Genomic DNA, 27,955 nt, shown 5'->3' on the forward strand with positions numbered 1-27,955 from the left:
AGGCATGAGCCACCATGCCCGGCTGATTCCTTTTTTTTTTTTTTTAAACAAACAAACAAACAAACAAACATGCTGGTACTGCCTTCAAACTACCCTGATTGCTTCTCTTTCAGACAGCTGAGGCCCAATCTAGGCCACAATAATAATAATTGTCAGAGAGTTAAATCAAATAAGTAAACTATGGGCAAATCCACATAGTAAATGGACTGTGGAACAAAGAAAATATATCTATGTATCTTCTTTCTCCTATCCTGCTTTTTGGAACAAGTCTCTTTACTCGGGTCACATTAAAGCAAGATGACCATATATTTCAATTTATCCAGGACAGGACCCCTTTTACTTTCAAAAGACTTCTGATGTGGATGATACATTATAGATTACCTTACATAAAAGCAAATTCAAACCAGCCAAAGAGGTAAATAGAACTTTTTGATGCTGACTTATGGGCCCCTCATCCAACAGGCATTTTATATCTTTCCACTTTTACTCATGATTGCTTCTTGAATTAAATAAGTGGTTCTTCCCTCCTTACCACCAGTACTTATTTAATCCTACTTTTCTTCAGCTCAAGCACCCCCTCCTTCAGGAAGCCTTCCAAGTGTACTCTAATCTCCACAGGTCCCTCCTTTCTTTAAAGTTCTAGCACATGATTTGGTGCCTCTATGGTCTTAACACTATTTTCAAGTTGTTTTCATATGTGTAGGTCTTCCTGCAAAAGTTGTAAGTTATTCAAGGGAAAAGCCTGTGTCTAATCACTTCCTTTATGTGCCTTAAAGAATCTAACTCTAGGCCGGGCGTGGTGGCTCACACCTGTAATCCCAGCACTTTGGGAGGCTGAGGCAGGCGGATCATGAGGTCAGGAGATTGAGACCATCCTGGCTAACATGGTAAAACCCTGTCTCTACTAAAAAATACAAAAAATCAGCCAGGCATGGTGGCACGCGCCTGTAGTCCCAGCTACTCGGGAGGCTGAGGCAGGAGAATCACTTGAACCCAGGAGGCAGAGGTTGCAGTGAGCCAAGGTCATGCCCCTGCACTCCAGTCTGGGTGACAGAGCGAGACTCCGTCTCAAAAAATAAAAAATAAAATAAAATAAAAAAGAATCTAACTCTATAACAAGGGCATACCAGATATTCAGTAAATACTTTCTGATCTCCAAACCTGCCTAACCAGCTGACTTAAGAACATACCAGGAAAACTCCAGGTGTCTCCCCACTGCTCACTCCTCTTGCAACACCCTGTACTTTCCTCTTACAACACATAACACATTTTGTAATTACCTATTGATTTGTGTGGCTATTTGTTTAAGGTCAGCCTCACCATTGTATCGTAAGGTCCAAGAGGACAGCGACCTGGTATGTACTGTTATTTATCCCTGTCTACCTATGATTTATCATAGTGCCTGGCAGTGTTCAATAAATATTTGCTAACTGGAGATGAGTGATGGGTGGACAGACAGACGATGGAAGAAAGAACAAATGATCTGAGAAAAATAAACCATAAAAAAAGCAGGGTTAGATTTTAGGAACTTAAACATTTGAGAAATTAACCTACTTACATTTCTAAACAAATCATGTGGCTATGTGTCATAGGCCTATTAAAACCTTTTTCTTTTCTCAGAAAGAGCTAGAGAATAGTGAGGTGTGCAGCCCCATCTTATCTAGGGTCTAAGACGTAAATGACCATTATATATGAATGGACCATTATTTCTCATTAATATATAAATTGCTAAAGTACAAAAACCATTGTTTCAAGATGACAGAGGAACTTTAATTGCTCCAGTAAATAAGTTTGAAGGCATTTCAAGATTATGCTCACAAAAGCATTTCATGCATCACCTCAGCTCAGAGGCACACAGGCTCTGACAGTACAGTCTACCTTAATTGGCCCAAAGTCAGCAACATCATATGTCATGGTGCTGACAGACAGAAACTGCTGTGGCAAAATTGGCTGTGGCATTCTGCTGTTTTTGCAATTAGACCAATATATACTAGAAAATGCTGAGGAAGATAAATGTAAAGAAAATCAGCATAATTCTGGAACCCTAGACAGCCTGCTGATTAATTAAAAGGCTTAACATTTCTATAATGTTTTAGAATGTAAACGGACTTTCATATATTCAATCTCATTTAATTCTTATAACAATCCCAGAAAATACATAAAATAGTTACTGTTTTACTGATATAGAAATTTTGGAATCAGAATGGTATGAACGGCAAGTGGCCAGGATTAAATTCACAGGTCTTCAAACCTCATGCTGTCTTCACTATACTTTACACATGAACTGTACCTCTTCAGCTCTTTACCCAAATGATTCTTTCCTTCTCAACAGGTGGTTGTGAAAATCATGCGCTGAACACAATTTATGGGAAATGAAAATTCTCTGAAGGCATTCCCCTGTTACCAGGAAGGTTGTTTGAGATCTGCTGTCCCCTCAGAGCTAGGGATCTTTCCAGGCCCAGGTCTCATGTTGTCACAGTTTTCTCAAATAAAAAATGAAGGCACAATAGAGCCCTACCCCCAAATACTATAACAAACAACAAGCCAGGTACCAAAGAACACGTGTGATGCTGAGAACTTCCTACCATCACTGTTGCTTCTATCTCTCCAGCTGTCTCCTATTACTACTGCAGTTCTGGCAATGTTTTGAACACCCATCCATGATCCTACCACCTTTCACTGTCTCCCACTCTCCCAGTGCTTTCCCCCAACTTCCCTCCTTACCAACTTAAGGTCATGGTTACTCATTAGATCACTTCCCTGCAGAAACCTTCAGCTCTCTCGTTCCTTCAGGCTGTGTTGAACTTTCTTAACTAAAGCCCAAGCCCCTACACAAAGATGTGTGGAGAAGGTTCATAGCAGCATTATTCCTAATAGCCAAAAAGTATAAATGACTGAAATGTCCATCAGTTAGTGAAGGATTAAACAATGGAACAGTATTCAGCAATAAAAACAGACAACTACTGATAAATGCTGTAACATGAATGAACCTCAAAAACAGGCTGAGTGAAAGAAGCCAGACACTAAACTCCACATATGATTCCACTTATATGAAATGTCCAGAAAAGGCAATCTATAGAAGCAGAGGATAGATTAGCGGGATGCCCGGAGACGGCAGTGGGAATGAGGTATCTTACTGCGGTGATAAAAATGTTTTAAAATTGAACTGTGGCAATGGTTATACAACTTGGTAACATTAGTAATAATCATTTAATTGTATACTTTAAATGGATGAACTGGATGATATGTAAATTATACTGCAATAAAGTTTAAAAAAAAATCACCCCGGTTAAATTTACCTGTTTTGTGCCTTACAGTGAAGCTGTAACTATACAAAAGTGAAGAAGAGAAAAAGCAACTACATGGCCCCGTTTAAGGCTCCAACGGGTTCTGGATCCTGTCTTCCAATCACACTATATTTCTGTAGCTTCTGTGTCTCTCGCTCTCCTCAATTATTTCACACCTTCTTTCTCCTCAAATCTCTTATCACCTCATCCCTTAAGCTCCTTTCTCAGCTGATAATCCCACTTCCTACTTCACTGAGAAAGGCAAGGCCATCAGAAGAAAATGTCCAGATTCCTACCATCACACTCCCCAAAATGCAATACTTCAGTATAAATTTAGCAACATTCATGGATAGGAATGACTCAATATTGTCAAGATGTCAATTCCTCCCAATTTGATCTATAGATTAAATAAAATCTCAATCAAAATCCCAGCAAGTTATTTTGTGGATGTTGACAAACTGATTCTAAAGTTTATATGGAGAGGCAAAAGACCCAGAATCCACAAAATAATATTGAAGAAGAACAAAGTTGGCCAGGTGCAGTGGCTCATGCCTGTAATCCCAATACTTTGGGAGGCTGAGGTGGGAGGATCACTTGAGGTCAGGAGTTCGAGACCAGCCTGGCCAACATTGTGAAACTCCATCTCCACTAAAAAAACAACAATAGCCAGGCATGGTGGCACGTGCCTGTAATCCCAGCTACTCGGGTGGCTGAGGCAGGAGAATCGCTTGAACCCAGGAGGCAGAGGTTGCAACAAGCCAAGATCACGGCACTGCACTCCAACCTGGGTGACAGAGTAAGACTCCATCTCAGGAAAAAAAAAAAAAAAAAAAGAACAAAGTTGGGGGATTGACACTACCAAACTGCAAGACTTACTATAAAGCTACAATAATCAAGACAGTGTGGTACTGGAGAAAGAAAAGACAAATAGGTCAGTGAAACAGAATAGAGAGCCCAGAAATAGATCCACATAAATACAGTTAACTATAAATCTCTGACAAAGGAACAAAGGCAACACAATAAAAAACAGATAGTCTTTTCAACAAACGGTGCTGGAACAACCATGCATCCTCATGCAAAAAAAATTAATTTAGACACAGATCTTACACACTCCACAAAAATTAACTCAAAACAGGCCACAGACCTAAATGTAAAAAGTAAAAGTACAGTCTGGGCATGGTGGCTCAAGCCTGTAATCTCAGCACTTTTGGGAGAGCGAGGCGGGTGGATCACTTGCGGTCAGGAGTTCCAGACCAGCATGGCCAACATGGTGAAACCCCGTCTCTACTAAAATGAGCTGGGCATGGTGGTGGGTGCCTGTAATCCCAGCTACTCGGGAGGCTGAGGCAGCAGAATCGCTTGAACCTGGGAGGTGGAGGTTGCAGTGAGTCGAGAGTGTGCCACTGCACTCCAGCCTGGGTGACAGAGTAAGACTCCAACTCAAAAAAAAAAAAAAAAAAGAAACAACAACAACAAAACTGAAAGTATAAAACTCCTAGAAGATAATATAGGAGAAAATCTAAATGAACTCAGGTTTGGCAATGACTTTTTAGATACAACACCAAAGGCATGATTTATGAAAAAAGAATTGAGAAGATGGACTTCATTAAAATAAAATATTTCTGCTCTGTGAAAGACACTGTCAACAGTGAGAAGACAAGCCACAGACTGGGAGAAAATACTTGCAAAAGACATATCAAATAAAGGACTGTTATCCAAAATATACAGGGAACTCTTAAAACTCAACAATAAGACTGGGTGTGGTGGCTCATGCCTGTAATCCGAGCGCTTTCGGGGGCTGAGGCGAGAAAACTACTTGAGCCCAGGAGTTAGAGGTTACAGTAAGCTATGACTACACCACTGTACTCCGGCTTGGGTGACAGAGCGAGACCCTGTCTGAAAAACAAACAAAAAGCCCAACACTAAGAAAATGAACAACCGGATTAAAAAATGCCCAAAGACTTAACAAACACCTCACTGAAGAAGATACTCAGATGGCAAATAAGCATATGAAAAGATGCTCTGCATCATATTAGAGAAATGTAAATTAAAACAACGATGAAATACCACTACACACCCATTAGAATGGCCAAAATTCAAAACACTGATAATCCCAAATGGCTACAAGGATGTGGAGCAACAGGAACTCATTCATTCATTGCTAGTAGGAACACAAAATGATACAGCCACTTTGGAAGACAATCTGGCAGCTTCTTGCAAAACTAAACAGACTCTTACCATACAATCCAGCAATCATACGCCTTGGTATTACCCAAAGGAGTTGAAAATGTATGTCTACACAAAAACCTGCACAGGGATGTTTATAGCAGCTTTATTAATAATTGCTGTTATGGGCTGTTTGTGTCCCCTCAAAATTCATATGTTGAAGTCTAAACACTCACCTATGTGATGGTATTTAGAGGTGGGCCCTTGGGAGGGAATTAGGTCAAAAGAGTGGAGCACTCAACAATGGGATTAATGTCCTTATAAGAAGAGGCTAGAGAGCTAGCTTGTCTTCTTGCAGCCATGTGAGGATACAAGTCAGCTGTCTGCAGCCAGAAAGATGGCCTTTACCAGAACTTGACTATACTGGCATCATGATCTTGGTCTTCCAGCCTTCAAAACTGTGAGAAGTAAACGTTTGTTGTTTAAGCCACCCAGTTTATGGTCATTTGTTATAGCAGTCTGAACTAAGACCAATGTCAAAACTTGGAAGCAACCAAAGATGTCCTTCAGTAGGTGAATAAACTGTGGCACATCCAGACAATGGAATATTATTCAGAGTTCAAAAGAAATAAGCTATTAAGCCATGAAAAGACTCAGAAGAAACTTAAATGCAGCTTGCTAAGTGAAGAACTCAACATGAAAAGCCTATATGCTGTATGATTCAAGCTATATGACATTCTGGAAAAGGCAAAACTATGAAGACAGTAAAAAGATTAGTGGTTGTCCGGGAATGTAGTGGGGGAGAATAGAGCATGGAGGTACAGCAGAGTTTTGGAGCACTGAAACTATTTCACATGAAACGGTAATGGGAGACACATGACATTATATGCCATAGAACTGTATAACACCAAGGGTGAACCCTAATGTAAACTGTGGGCTTTGGATGATAATGATGTGTCAATGTAGGTTCATCCATTGCTTTTTTGTTGTTGTTGTTGTTGTTGTTGCTGCTGTTTTGAGGCAAGGTCTCACTCTGTCACCTAGGTTGGAGTTGGAGTGCAGTGGTGTGACCTTGGCTCACTGCCACTTCTGCCTCCCAGGTTCAAGCAATTCTCATGTCTCAGCCTCCTGTGCAGCTGGGACTATAGGTGCTCACCACCATAGCCAGCTAATTTTTTTTGTATTTTTAGTAGAGACAGGGTTTCGCTATGTTGGCCAGGCTGGTTTCGAACTCCTGGCCCCAAGTGATCCACCTGCCTCGGCCTCCCAAAGTGCTGGGATTACAGGTGTGAGCCACCGTGCCTGCCCACACTAAAAATTTTTTTTAAAAAGATAAAAAATCTCTAGTTATCACTTTTCCTGACACCCACCACCAGATATAGCCCTATTTCCCTGCTTCCCTGTATAGCAAAACTCTTTCAAAAGACTTGTCCATATTTGCTACACCAATTCTTCTACTATTCTCACTTCAACCTTTCTAATCAATCTCCAGTCCCTACACCCCCACCCACTTCACACAAATTGCCTTTACCAGTTGCCAAATCTAATGGACAGTTGTTATTCTTCATTTTACTTGATTTATCAACAGCTTCTGACACAGGTGACCACTCCTTCCTCCTGAAAACATTTTCTTGCCTTAGCTTCGAGGGTACTCTCCTCTCCTGGGTTTCCTACTATTTTACTGATGATTGCCCTCAGTCACCTTTGCTGGTTCCTCCTCTTCTCCCTAATCTCTACACACTGGAGTTTCCCTGGCTTCATCTCGTCCCTAACTTCATTCTCTCCTTTGGTGATCTCATCCAGTCTCATGTTTTTAAAAAATATCATCTAAATGCCAATAGTTCTAAATGAGTCTGAGTCTCTAGCTCAAACTTCCCCCTTGAACTCTAGACTGTATATCTAGCTGCCTGTTCAATAATTCTATTTGCCTGGCAACTGAACAGTTAAGTTTGACTGATATCAAACTTAACAAAGCTTATCTCTCACTCTACCCCTAAAACCATAAAACCTGTTCTACTTGCAGTCTCTCCCATCTCAGTTAATAGCAATTTCATTTTTCCAGTTGCTTGGATCAAAATCCCTAGGATCATCTTTGACTCCTTTCTTTCACACCTCAAATTCAGTGCATTTCTCTATATCCTCAGCATAACCACCGCTCACTATCTCCATTGCCCTCTCCCTAATCTGAAGAACCCTCATCTCTTGCCTGGCCTATTGCAATAGTGGCTTAACTGGTATCCCTGCTTCTATTCTTACTTACTACCATTTATTCTCAGCACAGAACTGAAAATGATCCTTTTAAAATAAAAGTTATATCAAGTCTCTGCTCAAAACCCTACAGTGGCTCCCCATTTAATTGAGAGTAAAGGCCTTTCAATAGCCTACAAAGCTCTTTATAACCTGCACTCTCACCCCTACTGCACTCTGACCACACCACCTGCTATTCTTCACTCTTGCTCAGCTCCAGGCTCACTGGCCTCCTGTTTCTTCCTTATGCCACAGCCTTTCACTAGCTGTTCCCTCAGATGTCCACATGGTTAATGCCCTTACATCTCTCAAGTCTTTGTTTGAATATCATCTTTTCATTGAGGCCGACTCTGACCACCCTAGCTCAAAGTGTAACCCCCAGCTCTAGTGGAATTCTCAATGCTCCTCTTAACCCAGTACATTTTTTCCTTGCATTTATCATCCTCTAATATACTATATAACTTATTTTCTTGTATATTATATGTCTTCCCTACCCACCTCCAAACAATAAGCTTCACTAGAAGAAAGATCTTTGTTTTATTCACTATATGTCCGAATCACCTAGAACATTGCAGGCTCTCAAAAAAATTTGTTAAGGGCCGGGTGTGGTGGCTTGCGCCTGTAATCCTAGCACTTTGGGGCCGAGGTCGTGCTACTGCACTCCAGACTGGGAGAAAGAGCGAGACCCCGTCTCAAAAAAAAAAAATTTTTATTAAGGCTGGGCACCATGGGTCATCCCAGCACTTTGGGAGGCTGAGGTGGGCGGATAGCTTGAGCTTATGAGTTTAAAACCAGCTTGGGCAATATGGCAAAACCCCGTCTCTACAAAAAATACAAAAATTAGCTGGGAGTGGTGGCAGGTGCCTTGGGAAGCTGAGGTGGGAGGACTGCTTGAGCCCAGGAGGTAGAGGTTACAGTGAGCTGAGATTGTGCCACTGCATTCCAGCGTCGCAACAGAGTGAGACTATCTCAAAAAAATTTTTTGTTGCTGTTGTTAAGAAGAAGCACTATTTCCCATTACGTAGAAATGGCACTCCTAGAAATTATGTATCAGATACTTGAGGGAATGGCTTCAGGCTACAAAAAGACTTACAAGATGAGAGTGTGGCTCAAGAGCCTACATTTGAGAATCACTCAAGAACTCAGGTGCCTCTTGACTGCCCTCCTCTCCCCAACCGTCCCTTCCTTGCCAGTTATAATTACCTATAAAGTCACTGGAGAGACTCAGTCTAAAAGCACAATGACCTGCCTGGGCACCTGCAGCTCACCAAACTCAGTTTTGGCCTCACTTCTATGACCAAGCTAGTGACCTGGTATGCAGGTCAGCATCTCAGCCTTCCTGCTAGTCCAGCTCTAATTGAACTCACTCAGAACAACTGGATTCTTGCTTACTCGTGAAGAACCAGCCTTATACCTCAGTTTCAGTAATTAGGGACCCATGCCTTTCTCTCCATATTTCATTTCCTGTCTTGGTATCCTGATCAATATTCTGTTTCCTCAGGCTTACACCTAGTACCTGTGCTTACTTCGTCTTTCTAGAGTCCTGTCCTGGGCCTGGGCCCAGTCCGTTTCTGAGCCCCAGACCTGACTCTCAGGACCAGGTCCTCTGTCTTTTGCTTCCTTCCAGACCTCCTGGCTCCTGGGCTCTGCTCACCAGGCCTCCCTGGATCTCCTTAACTCCAACTGTCTGTTTACCTGGACCTCTGCCCTCAGACACCTTGACCCCTCCAACTCCTCTTCCCCATTACTCCCTTATCTGAATGCCTGATCCCCTCTTATCATTAATTCTGAGACCTTTCTGAAGAGCGAGTCAAGCCCTGGTCCATTTGGTCTCTCTATTTAAGACTGAATAAGGCCTATCTCAGCCCTGGCTGAGCCTTGAGCCTGAAAATAATGAACATGAACTTCTAGTTCCTCAAAGGGCATAGTCAATCTTCCTAACAGTGTCAAAATGCTCTCAGTTAAGATAGCTGAAGTTGGTTGCCAAAAATAATCAGTGTCAAACACTTGTGCTTTCTTCAGCAGACCTATCTGCTTTACTTGGATGCTTTCACTTGGGTGAAACCAGAATATACTTTGCATTCTGGTGCCTCAAAAAAGAAATCTTTTAGATTTCTCAGGAAACTGGGCCCAAATAAAAAGAAAATGATGGGCCGGGCATGGTGACTCATGCCTGTAATCCCAGCACTTTGGGAGACCATGGCGGGTGGATCACCTGAGGTCAGGAGTTGGGAGACCAGCCTGGCCAACATGGCAAAACCCTGTCTCTACCAAAAATACAAAAATTAGCCGGGCATGGTGGTGTGCGCCTGTAATCCCAGCTACTTGGGAGGCTGAGGCAGAAGAATCACTTGAACCCAGGAGTCAGAGGTTGTGGGGAGTTGAGATCACGCCAGCCTGGGCAACAGAGTGAGACTCCATTACACACACACACACACACACACACAATGGCTACTAGAGTCAACCCAGGACTGGAAGTTATATAATCCTAGAATCCAATTTTTACCCATACTAGTCCTGGAATATCCCATAGGATTAAAGTCACATACCTAGAAGCATCAAGGAATGGTCTATAGGCCAAGCTGATCCATTCTTCTTTATTGGATGAATATTTTGGCTCCCGGGGTGTTTCGCTCATGGTGTCCAAATCCACTAAATAATGGCATTTACTGATATCAATCTGAAATGGAGAAAGGCCAACTCTTCATTAGTAATTGTGAAGGTCCCTTCAGGGTAGAGAACAGCAATTGCAATCCTAAAAATTCACAGAGCTTTGGAGGAACAAACATCCAAGTCTTCAGACAATGTTGCCTATGCTCTCTCCACTCAGATAAGAGTATTCAGGCTCTTGTGGGGGAGAGGCACACTCATTCAGCCATAGGTAAGCTTTGGCTGGTCTGATTCTAGGTTGAGTTCTTAAGTCCTTCTAGTCCCATAAACACTTCCAAAGCCACCATGGGCCCACAATCTCCCTCTGGAAAACCTATCTTCTTCTGCTCACTACTGCTCTCTTCCAGTCCATCACCTCTTATTCCACAGACTCAAAGGGCATGACTAAACACAGATGCTAATGTGTGAGAAGGCCTGCCTCTCCTGACAGCCATGGGAGGTTACACTACACCTCACAGGGGTACAGAAATATCATGCATATCATCTCCTTCAAATATTCAACAGAATTGACAGAGACATTGGAACGGCTCCTGTAGCAAAAGTTTAGTAAAAGTGAGATATCAGAACTCTGCTTTTGTTAATACTATGTATTACATTAATATTGTATATTAACAAAAACAGAGTCAGCCAGTTGCTGATAACATGGATACATCAGAATATTGTAGATGCTCAAAGGAAAATAGTAAAATATTTCATTTAAAACTATGCTGAGCCAGGTCCGGTGACTCTCGCCTATAGTCCCAGCACTTTGGGAGGCCAAGGTGTACAGATCGTTTGAACCCAGGAGTTCAAGACTAGCCTGAGCAACATGGCGAAACCCCATCTCTTTAAAAAATACAAAAATTAGCTAGGTGTGGTGGCACATATCTGTAGTTCCAGCTACTCAGGAGGCTGAGGTGGGAGGATCACTTGAGCCTCAGAGGTCAAGGCTGCAGTGAGCCAAGATCATGCCACTGCATTCCAGCCTGGGCAAAAGAGAGACCTGCTTCAAAAAAATATTTTTAAAACAATTAAAACCAAAAAAGAGTCCTCTTAGGTTGTTAGATGTCAGCTAAAATAAAGACTATTTGAAATATGTACAGATATGCAGCAAATATCACACTTGATATTGTAGGACTAAAAGCTTTTCCTTTGGGATCCAGAATAAGTCAAGGCTGCTTGCTATCACTACTCTGTTCAACACTGTATTAGAGGATCTAGTCAGTAGGGTAAGACTAGAAAAAGAAACACAGGGCAGAAGAAACAGAAAGGAAGAAACAAAACTCATTCATCACAATGATATAATGGTCCAAAAGACTCTACAAATACATTTTGGAATTATTAAGAGAGTTTAGCAAAATTTAGACTTACAGGATGTCAATCAATGTCATATGTTCCATAGCAATAAACAAAATGAAATTTTATAAAAATATAATTTACAAGCATTTGAAAATGTTTACCTTAGAATAAATATAATAAAAGATGAAAGTGCTCCATAAAAAAGTATAGAATCTTATTGGCCGGGCACAGTGGCTCACGCCTGTAATCCCAGCACTTTGGGAGGCCCAGGTGGACAGATCACCTGAGGTCAGGAGTTCGAGATCAGCCTGGCCAATATGGGGAAACCCCATCTCTACTAAAAATACAGAAATTAGCTGGGTGTGGTGGTACAGGCCTGTAATCCCAGCTACTTGGGAGGCTGAGGCAGGAGAATTGTTTGAACCTGGGAGGTGGAGGTTGCAGTGAGCCGAGATTACACCACTGCACTCCAGCCTGGGCAACAGAGTAAGACTCTGTCTCAAAAAAAAAAAAAGGATACAATTTTATTGACAAATGCCCATCAACGGATAGATTCATGTGGTATATCCATACCACTAAAATGTGGTATATCCATACAATAGAACAGTACTCAGCCATAACAAGGAATGAAGGTCTGATACAGCCTATGCCACAGATAAACCTTAAAAATATTGCTGTGACTGAAAAAGGCCAGGAACCAAAGGCCACATATATACGATTCCATTTATATGAAATGTTCGTAATAGGCAAATCCTCCAAGACAGAAAACAGAGGTTACTATGAACTGGGGAGTGGCTGCTTAATGGATATTTAATGGGTATGGGTTTTTTTTGGGGGGGGGCATAATAAAAATCTTCTAAACTTGGATACTGGTGAGAGTTGTACATTATAAATGTACTAAAAGCCATTGAATTGTATGCTTTAAAATGATTAAAATTGTAAATTTTGTGTTGTGCATATTTTATAATTAAAAAACATTAAAATGGTGAATTTTATTTCAAATAATTTTTTGATACACAATAAAGTAGACCTTATTAATGTAGTGATATATTTTATTCCTGGACAAAAACCTTACTATTATAAATATGTCAATTCTAAACAAATTGATAAATTAAATATAATCTCAATCAAAATCCTAACAGACTTTTTTGAAACTCAACAAGTGGATTCTAAAATGTGTATGGAAAGGCAGAAAGACAAGAATAGCCAAGGCACTCTTAAAAAAGAAGGACAGGCTGGGCATGGTGGCTCACACCTGTAATCCTAGTATCTTGGGAGGTCAAAGTGGGAAGATAGCTTGAGGCCAAGAATTTGAGATAAGCCTAGGCAAGACAGTGAGACTCTGTTTCCACAAAAATTTAAAAATTAGCCAGGCATGGTGGTGTGCACCAATAGTCCTAGCTACTCAGGAGATTGAGGCAGGAAAATTGCTTGAGCCCAGGAGGTCAAGACAGCAGTAAGCTATGATCATGCCACTGCATTCCAGCCTGGGTGACACAGCAAGACCTCATCACTAAAAAGAAAAACAACAACAACAAGGTGGGGGCTTAGTTACTGTAAAGCTATAGAAATTAATACAGTAGGCCGTGTGCAGTGGCTTACGCCTGTAATCCTAGCACTTTGGGAGGCCGAGGCAGGTGGATCACCTGAGGTCAGGAGTTTGAGACCAGCCTGGCCAACATCGTGAAACCCCATCTCTACTAAAAATATAAAAATTAGCCAGGCGTGGTGGTGGGCATCTGTAGTCCCAGCTACTCAGGAGGCTGAGGCAGGAAAATTCTTTGAACCCGGGAGGCAGTGGCTGCAGTGAGCCAAGATTGCACCACTGCACTCCTCCAGCCTGGTGACAGAGCAAGACTCTGTCTCAAAAAAAAAAAAAGAAATTAATACAGTGAGAAATAGATCAACAGACCAATGAAATAGAACAAAGAGCCTAGATCAGATGCAGGTACATGCAGACCCTTATTTATGACAGAAGCGACACCTCAAAGAAGCGGACTGTCTTTTCACCAACTGGTGCTAAGACAACTGGATATCCCTTAGGCGAAAAATGAAATTGAACCTTAACCTCACTCCACATGCAAAAATCAACTTTAGATGGATAGGCCTAAAAATGAAAAGATAAAGCTCTCGGAATATAATATAAAAGAATATCTTCAAGATCTTGGGTAAAAGAGTTTGTGGATAAAGCATTAATTATAAAAAAGAATGACGATACATTTGACTATATTAAAGTTGAGAATACCTTTTCACCAAAAGACACATTAAGGCCAGGAGCAGTGGCTCACGCCTGTAATCCCAGCACTTTTGGAGGCTGAGGTGGGAGGATCACTTGAGGCCAGGAGTTCAAGACCAGCCTGAGCAAAATAGTGAGACCCCGTCTCTACAAAAAATAAAAAAATTAGCTGGGCATGGTGGTGCACACCTGTGGTCCTAACTACTTGGGAGGCTGGGGCAGGAAGACTGCTTGAGCCCAGGAGGTAGAGGTTGCAGTGAGTCAAAAAACATTAAGAATTTTAAAAACACAGAATGAGAGAAGATATATGTAATACATTTAACCATCAAGGATTCATATCTAGAATATATATAACTCCTGCTAATCAACAAGACAAAGACAAACCACCCAAAAGAAAAACGGGCAAGTGACTTAGGTACTTTATAAGAATAAACTGAAATAGCCACAACAAGTGAAAATGCGTTCAACCTCATTAGTAACCAGCAAATGCAAATGAAAACCACAATAAAAAAAATTACAGTATCAAGTGTTGGCCAGAATGTGGAGCAACAATTATACATTACTGGCAGGAAATTAAGTTGGTAAGAGTTCTTTAGAAAACTATTTGGCAAAATCTACTAAAATTGAACATATGTATTTCCTATGATCTAACAATTCTACCCCTAGTTATTAGATTGAACCACATGAAATTATTATTTGATGTTTGAGCCACAAAAATGGTAATTCATATGGTTCAACCTAATGTATATCCAACAGAAATGCCTGCACCGAAAGAAAAGTTCAAGAATGTTCAAAGTGGTGTTATCTGTAGTAACCCAGATTGGAAACAAAAACACCCGTCAACAGTAAAATAATCAATAAATTGTGGTAAAGTCATACAATGAAATATTAATAAGAGAGAACAAACCACAGGCAATAACATGTGTGATTATTATAAACAAAATGTTGAGTGAAAAGATCAAGACACAAAAGGATAAATGCAGTGTGATTCGGGCAAAATGAACCTAAGTCATTTAGGGACACATGTAAAAGTCATAAATCTAAAGAGAAAAGCAAGAAAATCATTACCACAGGAGTCAGGAGACTCCCTCAGAACAGGGGTGTGGGTACGTGATCAAAAGGAATTCTGGGGGAGCTCCTGGGTGCTGGCAATGTTCTATTATTTGACCTGGGTGACACAGACACTTGCTCTATTATTACTACTACTAATTTACTGTACAAATACTTTACACACATTTAGGCTTATAGATTATACATTACTAGAAGGTTTTTTAGAAGTGCATACAAGAACAAGTTGGTCATCTCTGGCTTACCGTGAACTCTGTTCTTCCCCAACCTCCACCTTACAGAAATGTTCTCATTCTCTCCCAGCATTATTTATATGTAAAAAAGACTTCAGTCTCACATCTGTCTCTACATATGGCCTATTCCTCCAGGGGAGAGAAAGCACACTGAGAATTGACGTCAGACCCAATTCCATTCCACATAACTCTCTAAAAATGATCCTTTGCATAAACACTTCAGGAAGTAGCCTTTTTGGTCTGAACACCCACTCTGTATCTCCCAAGGATTATAAGAACATGAAACAAGTTTTTAAAAGCTTTACAAGTGCCATGCCTCTGTAAGCAAACAGAACCAACAAGAGACAGAGACACTGAGGGTCTTATGCTTAGATTTCTTTTGGTTAGGGAGCCCTCAGTATGACATTTTAATACTTGACCTCAACGTGGCTTTTTCTGGCCAGGCACACTACAGGTCTGGTTATCTAGATTTGGTGTCGGGTACAAGGCCTACCAGGGATGTGGGTGGTAACTAATTAATATGCTACTGTATCAGTCAGATTAGGCTTCATTTATCATATCATCCCTAAGCAAATTCCATTTAAAGTAAAGGTCTTAGAAAGATACCAAGGCCCAATCTGAGCAACATAGTGACAGCTCGTCTCTACAAAAAAATTTTTTTAAAAAATTGGTTCAGCGTGGTGGCTCGCACTTGTAGTCCTAGCTACTTGGGAGTCTGAGGCGGGAGGATTGCTTGAGCCCAAGAGTTCGAGGCTACAGTGAGCTATGATTGTGCCGCTGCACTCCAGCCCAGGAAACAGAGCAAGACCCTGTCTCTAAAACTAAAAAAAAGAAAGACACCGAAGCAAAATCATATTAATCAAGAGGATAATCCATTAGAAAAACTTTTAACCTCTTTTTCACCATCTCTGGGAAGCAGCTGATGAACAACTCAAACACACAAGGACAAAGGCCTCCAGCAGAAAATGATTAGGTATGATCAAGGGCAGGTTCTTCATTCAAGAACAACTAAGGTTATTAGAAAAGGAGTTCAAAGTCAGCCGGCCTAGATTCAGGCCTGGGTTCTACCACAAACTGGCTGAGTGACTCACAATCTTTTTTCTTATACCTCATTTTCTTCTTCTGATAATAAAGATAACACCACTTACCTCAAAGAGTTATAATGAGGATTAAATGAGATGATTCATTTAAATAAAACTGGTAAACTGTAAAGGAGTATAAAAATAGCTGGAATATCAGAAGGAATCCTTGACCAGCTCTATGAAATGTGAGTATTTAGCTGGTAGAAACAATCCCTGGAACATTAGAGCCCATTAAAATAAATTATCCTTGTTTCAACCTAGGTTAGTGTCTATTATCAATTCAAGTTAAACCCAACATACAGGACAGAAGGATTACAATGTTAACCATTCACTATCCCTAATTAGCAATGAACTAGCGGTATCCACCAAATGATATCAAAATAAATCTTCTTGGTTTTAGGTTACATTTTCTTGCCTCTTCACAATTTAGTAGTTTTGATTAGTTGTTGGGCACTATGATTTTACACTTTTGAGTATTGAATTTGTTGAATTTATTTGAAGGGTGATACAATTTGTCCTGACAGGCAATAAAATTGCAGATCAAAAAGCAAAAAAGGAATCTTCTAGGCATCCTCAAAGCATTTCTTAAGTATCTATTTGGTGAATCCTAGAGTATACAAAATTACATGTAAGTCATAACATGTCCTTGTTCTTTTCTTTTGCTCACTGCAGCCTCAACCTCCTGGGTTCAAGTGATCTTCCCAAGTAGTTGGCACTACGGGCATGCGCCACCAGGCCTAGTTAATTTTTTTATTTTTATTTTTTGTAGAGACGAGGGTCTTGCTATGCTGCCTAGGCTGGTCTTGAACTTACGGCCTCAAGCAATCTTCCTACCTCAGCTTCCCAAAGTGCTAGGATAACAGGCATGAGCCACCATGTCCAGCTGGCCATTCTTTTTTTGGAGACAGGGTCTCAATCTGTTGCCCAAGCTGGAGTGCAATGATGTGATCATAACTCACTGCAGCCTCAACCTCTCAAGCTCAAGTGATCTTCCCAGCTCAGCTTCCCAAGTAGCTGGGACCACAGGCATGTGCCACCATGCCTGGCTAATTTTTAAATTTTTTAAAATAGAGACAAGGTTTCACTAACTTTTCAAGGTCGGTCTTGAATTCCTGGTCTCCAGTGATTCCTCCCGCCTTGGCCTCCAAAAGTTCTGGGTTACAGGCATGAGCAACCACACCCAGCCCCAAGTCATTCTTTAACTTATAATTTAGGTAAGGAAATGACATTAGCATATATGAAATGCAGAAAGTGTTATTAAAAATTCAGAGTTCAGAGAGGATGAGATCACTGGAGGCTACAGTAGTTGAAAAGACTTCCTAAAGTTGGTAATAAAAGTTAAAGAGAAAACAGAGGGAAAAAGACAGAAAGGAGCATGGTTGACAGGGGGAAGAGGAAGAATATCTACCTGTCCCAAAAGGTGTTTGTTGAGAAACAAAACAAGAGTGAGACAGTCTGAGGACTGATAATGGAGGATCCAAAGGAAGAGAATCTGGATTTTATGCATCAGGAATCTATTCTAGGTTTTTCAGCCAAGGAGTAAGATGATAAAAAACAGGGTCTTAGAAAGAGAGGCCTATACTAGCTATGCTGCGGAGGATGAGGCAAGAAAGTGTTGGAGGAAAAAGCTGAAGTAAGCACTCTAGTTACTACTGTAATATTCAGTTGTGAAGTGATAATGCCTTCTGATATTTCTTTCTTTCTAGACAGGGACTCACTCAGTCGCCCGGGCTGGAGTGTAGTAGTGCAAATCACAACTCACTGCAGTCTGTGAGCCAAGATCACGCCACTGCACTCCAGGCTGGGAGACAGAGCGAGACTCTGACTCAAAAAAAAAAATCAAAAACAAAACTCACTGCAGTCTCGACCTCCCCAGGCTCAAGTGATCCTACCACCTCAGCCTCCTAAGTAACTGGGACAACAGGTGCACAACACCACGCCTGGCTAATTTTTTTTGTATTTTGTAGAGTCGGGGTTTCACCATGTTGCCCAGGCTGGTTTCAAACTCCTGGGCTTAAGGGATCCACCTGCCTCTACATCACCTTCTGATATTTCTATGGCAGTGGGAATGAAGAAAGAAGAAAGGACAAATCTCACTTGTATTTCTTTTCTTTTTTTTTTTTTTTTTTTGAGACAGATTTTGCTCTGTCGCCCAGGCTGGAGTGCAGTGGCGCGGTCTCAGCTCACTGCAACCTCCACCTCGCAGGTTCAAGCGATTCTCCCCTGCCTCAGCCTCCTGAGTAGCTGGGATTACAAGGGCCCGCCACCACGGCTGGCTAATTTTTATATTTTTAATAGAGACGGGATTTCACCATGTTGATCAGGCTGGTCTCAAACTCCTGACCTCAGGTGATCCGCCCACTTCGGCCTCCCAAAGTGCTGGGATTTCAGGCGTGAGCCACCACACCTGGCCCTCACTTCTATTTCAAATGAAATCTGTGACACCAAGATTTCTAATTCAGTGAACTAAGGCTGCAGTAAAGAATAGGTTTGGGTGACACTGAGGAAAGATGATAACTTGTGTCTTACACCTAATGAGGTGGGAAGAAGCATGGTGTACTCAAGTACAGTCATGTGTCACTTAACGAGGGAGACAGGTTTTGAGAAATGTGTCTTAGATGATTTCATCATTGTGTGAACATCATAGAGTGTATTTACACAGAGCTAGACAGTATAGCCTATGACAAACCTAGGCTGTATGGTGTAGCCATAATAATCTTGTGGGACCACCATCAAACATGCAGTCTGCCCTAGATCAAAGTGTCACTGAGCAGCACACAACTGTAACTGAAAGAAGACCAATATGACTAAAATACTGAGTTAGAGAACTGTTTTCTGTTCCTACTCGTGGAACAGTCCCTGTTGTCCCCTCATAAATTCCTACTCATCCTTCAGATTTCAGCTAAAAATGATTTCCTTAAGAAAGACTTCACTGACCTCTTAAACTAGGACAGGGCCTAAATTACATGCTCTTATAGCAACCAGTACTTCTCAAAACATTTTACAATTATATTCTATTAATTAATTGGGAAATTCATTGTAAGCTCCATAAAATCTGGGGCTGTGTCTGTCTCATTCATTCTTCTATGCCAAAAACCTAGCACAGTACAAAACATACAGTAGGTCCTAAGTAAATGTCTACTTAACAAATACATGTAAGAACGCATGAAAAAAAGGGAGAGGAAGCGAAGGAGGGAAGAAAAGGTGAAAGAGCAGAAGAGAGACAAGAAACAAACAGAGAGGGCCAAAGACCACAGATAAAGCTGAGAAGATGCCCGTAGCACTGGGCAGAAGAAAGAAGTGGAAGAAGCCAAGGATGAAGGGAACCAGAAGACAGGACATAGAAGAATCAAAGAAGTACACAGTTTTGAAAATCTAGGTGAAGAGTAGATTTCAAATGCTACAGAAACACTATGGGGATCTGAAGACTGAGAAAAGACAACAGGAGGAATGGGTTCAATGGTTGTATCAAATAATTTTATCACAGTTTAGAATGCCATGTGGGGACAAGGAAAGAACTAATAGTCCAACCTCCTATTCTCAGTGACCTTCTCTGCTGTCTATCCAGCTGCCTGAGCCAAAGCCCCACAAGTCCTAAGACAGGAAGGATGTGAAGTTGCATTCAATCATCTATCAGCTGGAAATGACAATGACGCAAGTAGCTGTAAAAATAGAGATCTCTGGCAAGGGCCAACATGAGGTTCAGGGAACATCACAGAGAAACCATCTCCACATAGAAGACAGATCTTATTTCTCAAATGTCACTGAAAATCCTCTGGTAAACAACTGTCATCATGAATCCTCTAAGAGTCCAAGGGGATAATGTGAAAGATCAATCTAAATCAACTGCCCTGTAAACTCCTAGGCAAGTGGGAGGATTAAAGCTGAAAAAACTGTTTAGACAGTTTGCCCACAGCTAAGTAAAATTTGGTCATAACTGAGGCTATCCAGCAGCCACAATGGCTGACATATGTTATTAATTTAATACTTAGCTTTTAAGCAGCATTCAGAATGTCTTCCTTCCAAACACATAATAAATTCTGATTCATCACATCTCCTCAAATCCCTCTGTGAGCAACTGTAGCAAGGCCCAAGCCTTCTTATAGCTGAACCTTATAAGCTCTGTGAAGGCAAGAACTGAATCTGTCTTTATAAGCACAATACACCTGGTGCCTGGTACAGTACCTGGCATATCTCAGGCAGTCAAAAAGTATTTGCGGAAGGAAAGAATGGTGACCAGCCACACCAGGATGCTGGACAACTTCCAACACCACGCTGTTCAAAACTATGACCAGCTTATTTGTAAGTGCCAAGAATTTCTTCCCTTAGCTTCTAGCCCCTGGAGGACAATCTATTTCTTCCATAATACCATACAATAAAGATCACATCATATCGTAATAAATCTACTAAACAAAATCAAGGTGCTGGTGTCTGGTAAGGGCCTTCTCACTGTGCCATCAAAATGTATGACTCTATTCAGATCCATGACTGCGTTCCTGCTATTGGGAAAGGGATTACAGAATCCAAAGGAAATAAACAGAAGAATCACACTTAAGAGCAACTGTCTTAGTCCAATCTGTGTTGCTATAACAGAATATCTGAGACAGGATAATTTATAAAGAAAAGAAATTTACTTCCTTACAGTTCTGGAGGCTGATGAGTACAAAATCAAGGGCTGGCGCCTGGTAAGGGCCTTCTTACTGTGCTACCTCATGGCAGAAGGCAGCACATGGCAGAAGGGCAAAGACAGGGCAAGAGACAGCAAGAAGGGGATGAACTCATCGTTTTACAAGGCACTGACTCTCAAGATAAACCACTCCTGCAATAATGGCATTAATCTATTCATGAGGGCAGATGTCCCATGACCCAAACACCTTCCATTAGGTGCCACCTCCTAACACTGACAAATTGGGGATCAAGTTCCCAATACATGAACTTTGGGGGACACAAACCATAGCATTAACTCAAATTCCCAATTGGTATTTCTTGCCTTTCTCAATTCACAGACAAGATGTTAGAGATAATCAAGTCCAGTTCTGCAACCTTCCAGAACTTTCTGCATGTAAAGAAGTTCTAAGATGTCTTTTGACTCCATTTTAGCCACAACTTTTTTACTATAAAAAATACAAAGGTAGGGCCAGGTATTGTGGTTCACACCTCTAATCCTTTGGGAAGCTAAGGTAGGAGGATCACTTAAGGCCACGGGTTCAAGACCAGCCTGGGAACATAGTGAGACCCTGTCTCCAAACACACACACACACACACACACACACACACACACACACTAGCCAGGTATGGTGGTGTGCACCTGTAATCCTCATTACTCGGGAGGCTGAGGTGGTAGGATTGCTTGATATCAGGAATCTGAAACTGCAATGAGCTATGATTGCACAGTTGCACTCCAGCCTGGGCAAGAGTGCGAGACCTTGTCTCTAAAAATAAAATTTTTTAAAAAGTAAAAAGAAATCCTATTGCATATGCTCTACATATTTGAAAATGGATTATCAGTATTTTTTCCTATAAGGTCCTACTTTCATGCTCTGTATTTGTACAAGATCAAGTGGGCTTTTCCCCTTCTGCTTCAAGGGAGGCTTCTGTCCTCCTTGAGCTCACCTTAACACACCTGCATTACTGTTTGACAGGTGTACTGCCCCAGTCAAACATCCTACTTGGCACTGTCCCCAGAGCAGCACCAAAAGCCAGAGCCCCTTGGAGATCATCCCGAACCCCTTGGGCCTCCTGCTTATTCTACATTTCTCATGTCTCTCTACCATGCCAGACTAGAGTCAAGCTCAACAGGGTCTTCTTTTCCCAATGACTCCGCCAAGCCCATTCCCTTGGCTGTAGTTTTGCTGGATCATAGGTAGGAACAATGGGAATCTGTTCTTACAGAAATGGTCCACTCATGTGTGTCACTAATGAGATGACTAGGCATTTGGCTAAGAGTCATAGTGACTTTCGCTGTTTCCCCAGGCTTCTTTTTTTTTTTGAGACGGAGTCTCACTCTGTCGCCCAGGCTGGAGTACAGTGGCGCGATCTCGGCTCACTGCAAGCTCCACCTCCCGGGTTCACGCCATTCTCCTGCCTCAGCCTCCCGAGTAGCTGGGACTACAGGCGCCTGTCACCACACCCAGCTAATTTTTGTATTTTCAGTAGAGACAAGGTTTCACCGTGTTAGCCAGGATGGTCTCGATCTCCTGACCTTGTGATCCGCCTGCCTCGGCCTCCCAAAGTGCTGGGATTACAGGTGTGAGCCACCACGCCCAGCTACCCAGGCTTCTTTGAATTTCTTCACTTTGACATTCAGAGCACTGGGCAGAAATCACACTGCATTAATACCCACTTGAGGGACTTCGAGATAGATACAGGTTATATCAACAAGCACCCATAAAACAAACATTAGAAGTGGCTAATGCTCCAAAATGACAGCAATAGAAAAACAGACTATAATAATGCTCTGTGCTGGGCCCAGTGGCTCAAACCTGTAACCCTAGCACTTTGGGAGGCCAAGGTGGGCAGATTGCTTGAGCCTATGAGTTTGAGTCCAGCAATGGGCAGCAGGGTGAAACCCTGTCTCTACAAAAAATACAAAAATTAGCCAGGCACGGTGGCACATGCCTGTAGTTCCAGCTACTCGAGAGGCTGAGGCAGGAGGATCGCTTAAGCCTGGGAGGTCAAGGTTGCAGTGAGCTGTGTTCGCACCACTGCACTCTAGTCTGGGTGACAAAGCACAACTCAGTCTCAAAAAAAAAAAAAGGCCAGGTGCTGTGGCTCACACCTGTAATTGTAACACTTTGGGAGGCCAAGGTGGGCAGATTGCTTGAGCCTAGGAGTTCAAGACCAACCTGGGCAAAATAGTGAGACCTCGTCTCTACAAAAAATACAAAAATTTAGCTGGGTGTGGTGGTGTGCACCTGTAGTCCCGGCTACTCAGGAGGGCGAGGTGGGAGAATCACCTGAGTCCAAGGAAGTTGAGACTGTAGTGAGCCATGATCATGCCACTGCACTCCAGCCTGGGTGACAATGCAACACCGTCTCAAAAAACAAAACAAACAAAAAAAACAGGCCAGACACAGTGGCTCACGCCCGCAATCCCAGCACTTAGGGAGGCTGAGGTGGGCAGATAACCTGAGGTTGGGAGTTCAAGACCAGCCTAACCAACATGGAGAAACCCCGTCTCTACTAAAAATACAACAAATTAGCTGGGCACGGTGGCACATTCCTGTAATCCCAGCTACTCAGGAGGCTGAGGCAGGAGAATCGCTTGAACCCAGGAGGCGGAGATTGCAGTGAGCCGAGATCACACCATTGCCCTCCAGCCTGGGCAACAAAACTGAAACTCTGTCTCAAAAACAAACAAAAAAAGAAGCTCTGTATTTTCTGCCTCCGACTAAGTGCTCTTTTTATTTAAATCTAGCTAATATTTTCATTTGCATCAGGAAATGGGACCGCTGAATATTCTGCCTCTAGCTCTGTGATTTAGGGAAGTAACTTAACCTAGGCTCAGAGATTTTACCACCTTTCCAAAAGGTTTGGAGTGCAAACCACTAAGATCCCTCTCAACTCTAGAGAAAGCAATTCCTCAACTCTAGAGAAAGCAACTGTAGAGAAAGCAATTTCCTCACAATTGCAAATATACTCCCCTTTGCTGATTCTACTCTTCTCTAAACTACTGCTGCTCATCATTACATACATTTCCATATTAAAAGCCCTGTGCTGGAGGTAAGAAATATACAGGATTTGCTTTTACACTGCCAAGTCTTGAGCAATTAGAAAGTCTATGTCTTGCTTTTAGTACTGAACACAGTTACATTTGTGACTGAACGTGTCACAAATGGCAAAGGCAAAATAAGATCATTCAATTCTCTCAATTTGTTGATGTCAAGGAGCTATTTAAAGCCAATGTTAAATATGGAAAGGTTACAGAAATTTTGTGGGTTTACATGCCTGAAAAATTCTGAATTTTTACAGTGCTTCTTCATCTCTAAGAGTTTTAGCAATATAAAAAGTCTGACTTGGGAACAGGTCACATGTCTTATCTACAGAGCCTAGATCACCACACAGATCTATCCTGAAGTTAGGTGATGGCAAATAAAGAAAGCTCCAATGGTTGTTTCCCTTCCCACTGTTCACATTCCACATCACCAATCAATTGTGGCACTCTTCCACTGAGCTTGGATTCAATGTCATCATGCTCTTTCATCCCAGGCTCCAGTAAGCCACTACCAATTGATGAGAGGTGTTATGTGAATTGCAACTATTTGTCCCCCTTGTGAAATCAGTACATAAGGGTGAACACCCAGGATGGTGGTACTGCAACTCAGTGAAGCCCAACTGGATGATATCTCTTAGTTCTCAACAACATATCTCAAAATAAACAAACTACTTTATACAAAAATGCAGATTTAGAAACCTGATAAATCATGGGAGATCACTCGATTTCTTCTGTTTTACAATAACAAATTCTGGGTTTCTTTCATAAATCGGACTTCTAAAATATCAGTGTATATAAAATATTTTAAGAATGCATCTATGATACAGAATGAAATTCATTAGTATTTATGACTAAAGTCACTATCACTGCCACCATTAAGAAAGTCCTGTTAAGTACTAAATTAGGAAACAGAAGAAAAATCACAAAAATTTTAGAGAATTTCTACTTTAGAGTTAAGTCGACATATATACAAATAGTCACCATTTTTGTCAAAATCTCCATTTTTTTCTTTACGGGTTGTATATTGTTATTACAGTTTAAAAGGGGACCAGAGGAAGACAAATACATGGATAGATATCTTCCCTTTAGGAGCTTCCAATTTATGATGGACAATATCAGATGTATAAACTTTGAGTGGCATTCAGCCAATAGAATAAAGCCATTATACCAAAGCGTAAGTAAAAAGTAATGGGAAGTTAATTTTCAATTATCCAGAGTTGGCAAAACATGCTTATAAAATCTTTTCCTACCGTAATTTCTGTGCTTAATCAGTTAGTTTGCATTATTATCAGTTCCTGCTATATACTTTACAATCTAAGAAGAGGGAATGTCTTTTTAAACGCAAATCTTTTCACAGTTATTTTCATCACCCATTCAAAAGAATATAAATTCAATAGATAAAGTTCTACCCAGGTTAATATTTGCATCAACCTATGAAATTTTATTAAGTTGCATGAGGAAGGCGTGGCTCCCAGGCTTTGAATTAGTTTCCATAAATGGCCCTGAACAGAGAATTCGGAAACATCTGTGTGAAATAGACCTATCATAGCTAAAAGAAAAGTATTCCATCTTCCTGCAACATATCAAACTTGATAGGAAACCAGTGAGGACACAAATCTGCCAAATACGAACCTCTGTCAATTTACATTAGAAACCAACGACAGGAGAAAGCTAGACATGATCGCTGTTCTCCAGGTGCTTGTAACCTGGTACTCTTACTGGAATATAAACAACCTTGAAAAATGGTAGTGCTTGAGCCCTAATTGGTCCAAATTTCTACTATTAACAAGGTTTGGGGAGGCCTCTCTTTAGCTCAAAAAGACTAAATGAAGGGCTATTTGAGTATTTCACTTAAATTTTTAAAAATCACCTGCTGTGTATAATCCCTATGCCAGGCATCGTGAAGGTTTGAAGGATTAATGACAAACATGAACCCTTGTCTTTAAACAAATGTAAAATTTGCCAGAGAACACCGTCACATACATAAATATGTGAGAACAATGAAACAGAGAAGAAATGAGAAATGCTTCTGCTCAATTAACTAAAATCTAGAAACCTCAAGCCATTTAATTTCCCCTAAATATTCAATGTTATTTCATACTTCAGGCCTTTGCAAAAGCTGTTCCTTCTGACTGGAATGTCAATTTCCCCTTCTTCAGCCAGAAAATTCTTAATCAGCCTCTAAGACTCAACTCCTATGCTACCTCTTATGTAAGGCTGAAGTACGAAGAGTTTTCTCACCTTCTCTATGCACATTATGGCACTCAGTACACTGTTTAATAACATTTTAAGTTTGTTTCTTCTACTAGACTCTGAGGGCAAGACTTATGTCCTTTTCTAAATTCACCTTTAGGTTTATCAAAATAATATATACAGCCGGGTGCGGTGGCTCACACCTGTAATCCCAGCACTTTGGGAGGCCAAGGTGGGCGGATCACCAGGAAACACCTGACCTGAGGTCAGGAGTTTGAGACCAGCCTAACCAACATGGAGAAACGCCGTCTCTACTAAAAATACACAACTAGCCAGGCATGGTGGCGCATGCCTTCATGAAATCCCAGCTACTCAGGAGGCTGAGACAGGAGAATCACTTGAACCCGGGAGGCGGAGGTTGCGGTGAGCCGAGATCGCACCACTGCACTCCAGCCTGGGCAACAAGAGCAAAACTCCGTCTCAATAATAATAATAATAATAATAATAATAATAATAATAATAGCAAAACTCCGTCTCAATAATAATAATAATAATAATAATAATAATATGCAGCCAGGTGCAGTGGCTCATGCCTATAATCCCAACACTTTGGGAGGTCAAGGTGGGAGGATCACCTCAGTCTAGGAGTTTGAGACCAGCCTGGGCAACATTGCCAGACCCTGTCTCTACAAAAAATAAAAAATTAGCTGGGTATGGTGGTACAGGTCCATAGTCCCAGCTACTTGAGAGGCTGAGGTGGGAGGATTGTTTGAGTCAGGCAGGTCGAGGCTGCAGTGAGCTGTGACTGTACCACTGCACTCAGCCTGGATGACAAAATAAATAATATATCCAGAGTTTAAAAAAAAACAACAACAAAAAACTTAGTACAAGAAGCTTATTATGAAAAACAGCAGTACCCTCCTGATTCCCCAGTCCAACTTCCCAGAGACAACCACTCAACTCTTTTCTCCTGGTAGGTTTTTTTATTTTTTTCAGACAGAGTCTCACTCTGTCTCCCAGAATGGAGTGCAGTGGCACTATCTTGGGTTCAAACGATCCTCACCTCTCCTGGTAGCTTTTGATTTTTCAATTATCAAATAGTAACATACACTAACTTCTTTTGGTACTTGATATATCTTGGTATGGATCTTTCCTCATTCATCATTTCAGGGACGCTCTGCAGGCTCTTGCAATCTGAAAACTGATATCCTTCAGTTCTGGGGATAGTCTCACATGATTCCTTTGGCAATCTCCTCTCCTCCGTCTCATCTGTTTTCTCTTTCTGGATCTCCTATTAGCTAAATTCTGGATTCTGATTTTATTGTTCTTTTTCTATTTTCTATCTCTTTGTTTTTTATTTGTTTTGTATTATTATAGTCTGGAAGATTTCTTCAAACTTAACCTCTAATCATTCTACTGACTTTAAAAATCTCCTTTATTTTTAATTTCTAGCAGCTCTTATTTCCTGATTGTTCTCTTTTAAAAGCACAAATAATACGAAGAGCATATGTTTTTGTTTTATGAACCCCAAATTTTTAATCTATCAGGAAATATTTCTGCTTCCTACATTGTTTCTGTTTCTTTCAATTCCTTCTTTTCCCCATAATTCTGCCTTTTTTTCTTATAAGGGACTTTTCTTAAATGACAGGAGATTGGTGGGCACGGTGGCTCACACCTGTAATCCCAGCACTTTGGAAGGCTGAGGCGGACGGAGCAACTGAGGTTGGGAGTTTGAGACCAGCCTGACCAACATGGAGAAATCCTGTCTCTACTAAAAATAC

At 41.3% G+C, this 27,955-nt stretch overlaps 1 protein-coding gene across 18 annotated transcripts in view; it reads right to left on the bottom strand.

Moving 5' to 3' along the window:
• Positions 1-27,955, bottom strand: part of ALG9 (ALG9 alpha-1,2-mannosyltransferase) — a 101,919-nt gene that overhangs the window by 24,454 nt on the left and 49,510 nt on the right. For all 18 annotated transcript variants that reach the window (XR_010147081.1, XR_010147083.1, XR_010147082.1 and 15 more), the window contains 1 exon segment: positions 10,250-10,380. Coding sequence is in view for 15 of the 18 variants with exons in the window: in XM_016919745.4 (XP_016775234.2) it covers positions 10,250-10,380 (131 nt within the window). In the remaining 3 variants the exon portion in view is untranslated.

Source organism: Pan troglodytes, chromosome 9 (assembly GCF_028858775.2).
Source record: "Pan troglodytes isolate AG18354 chromosome 9, NHGRI_mPanTro3-v2.0_pri, whole genome shotgun sequence".
NCBI classification, from domain to species: domain Eukaryota; kingdom Metazoa; phylum Chordata; class Mammalia; order Primates; family Hominidae; genus Pan; species Pan troglodytes.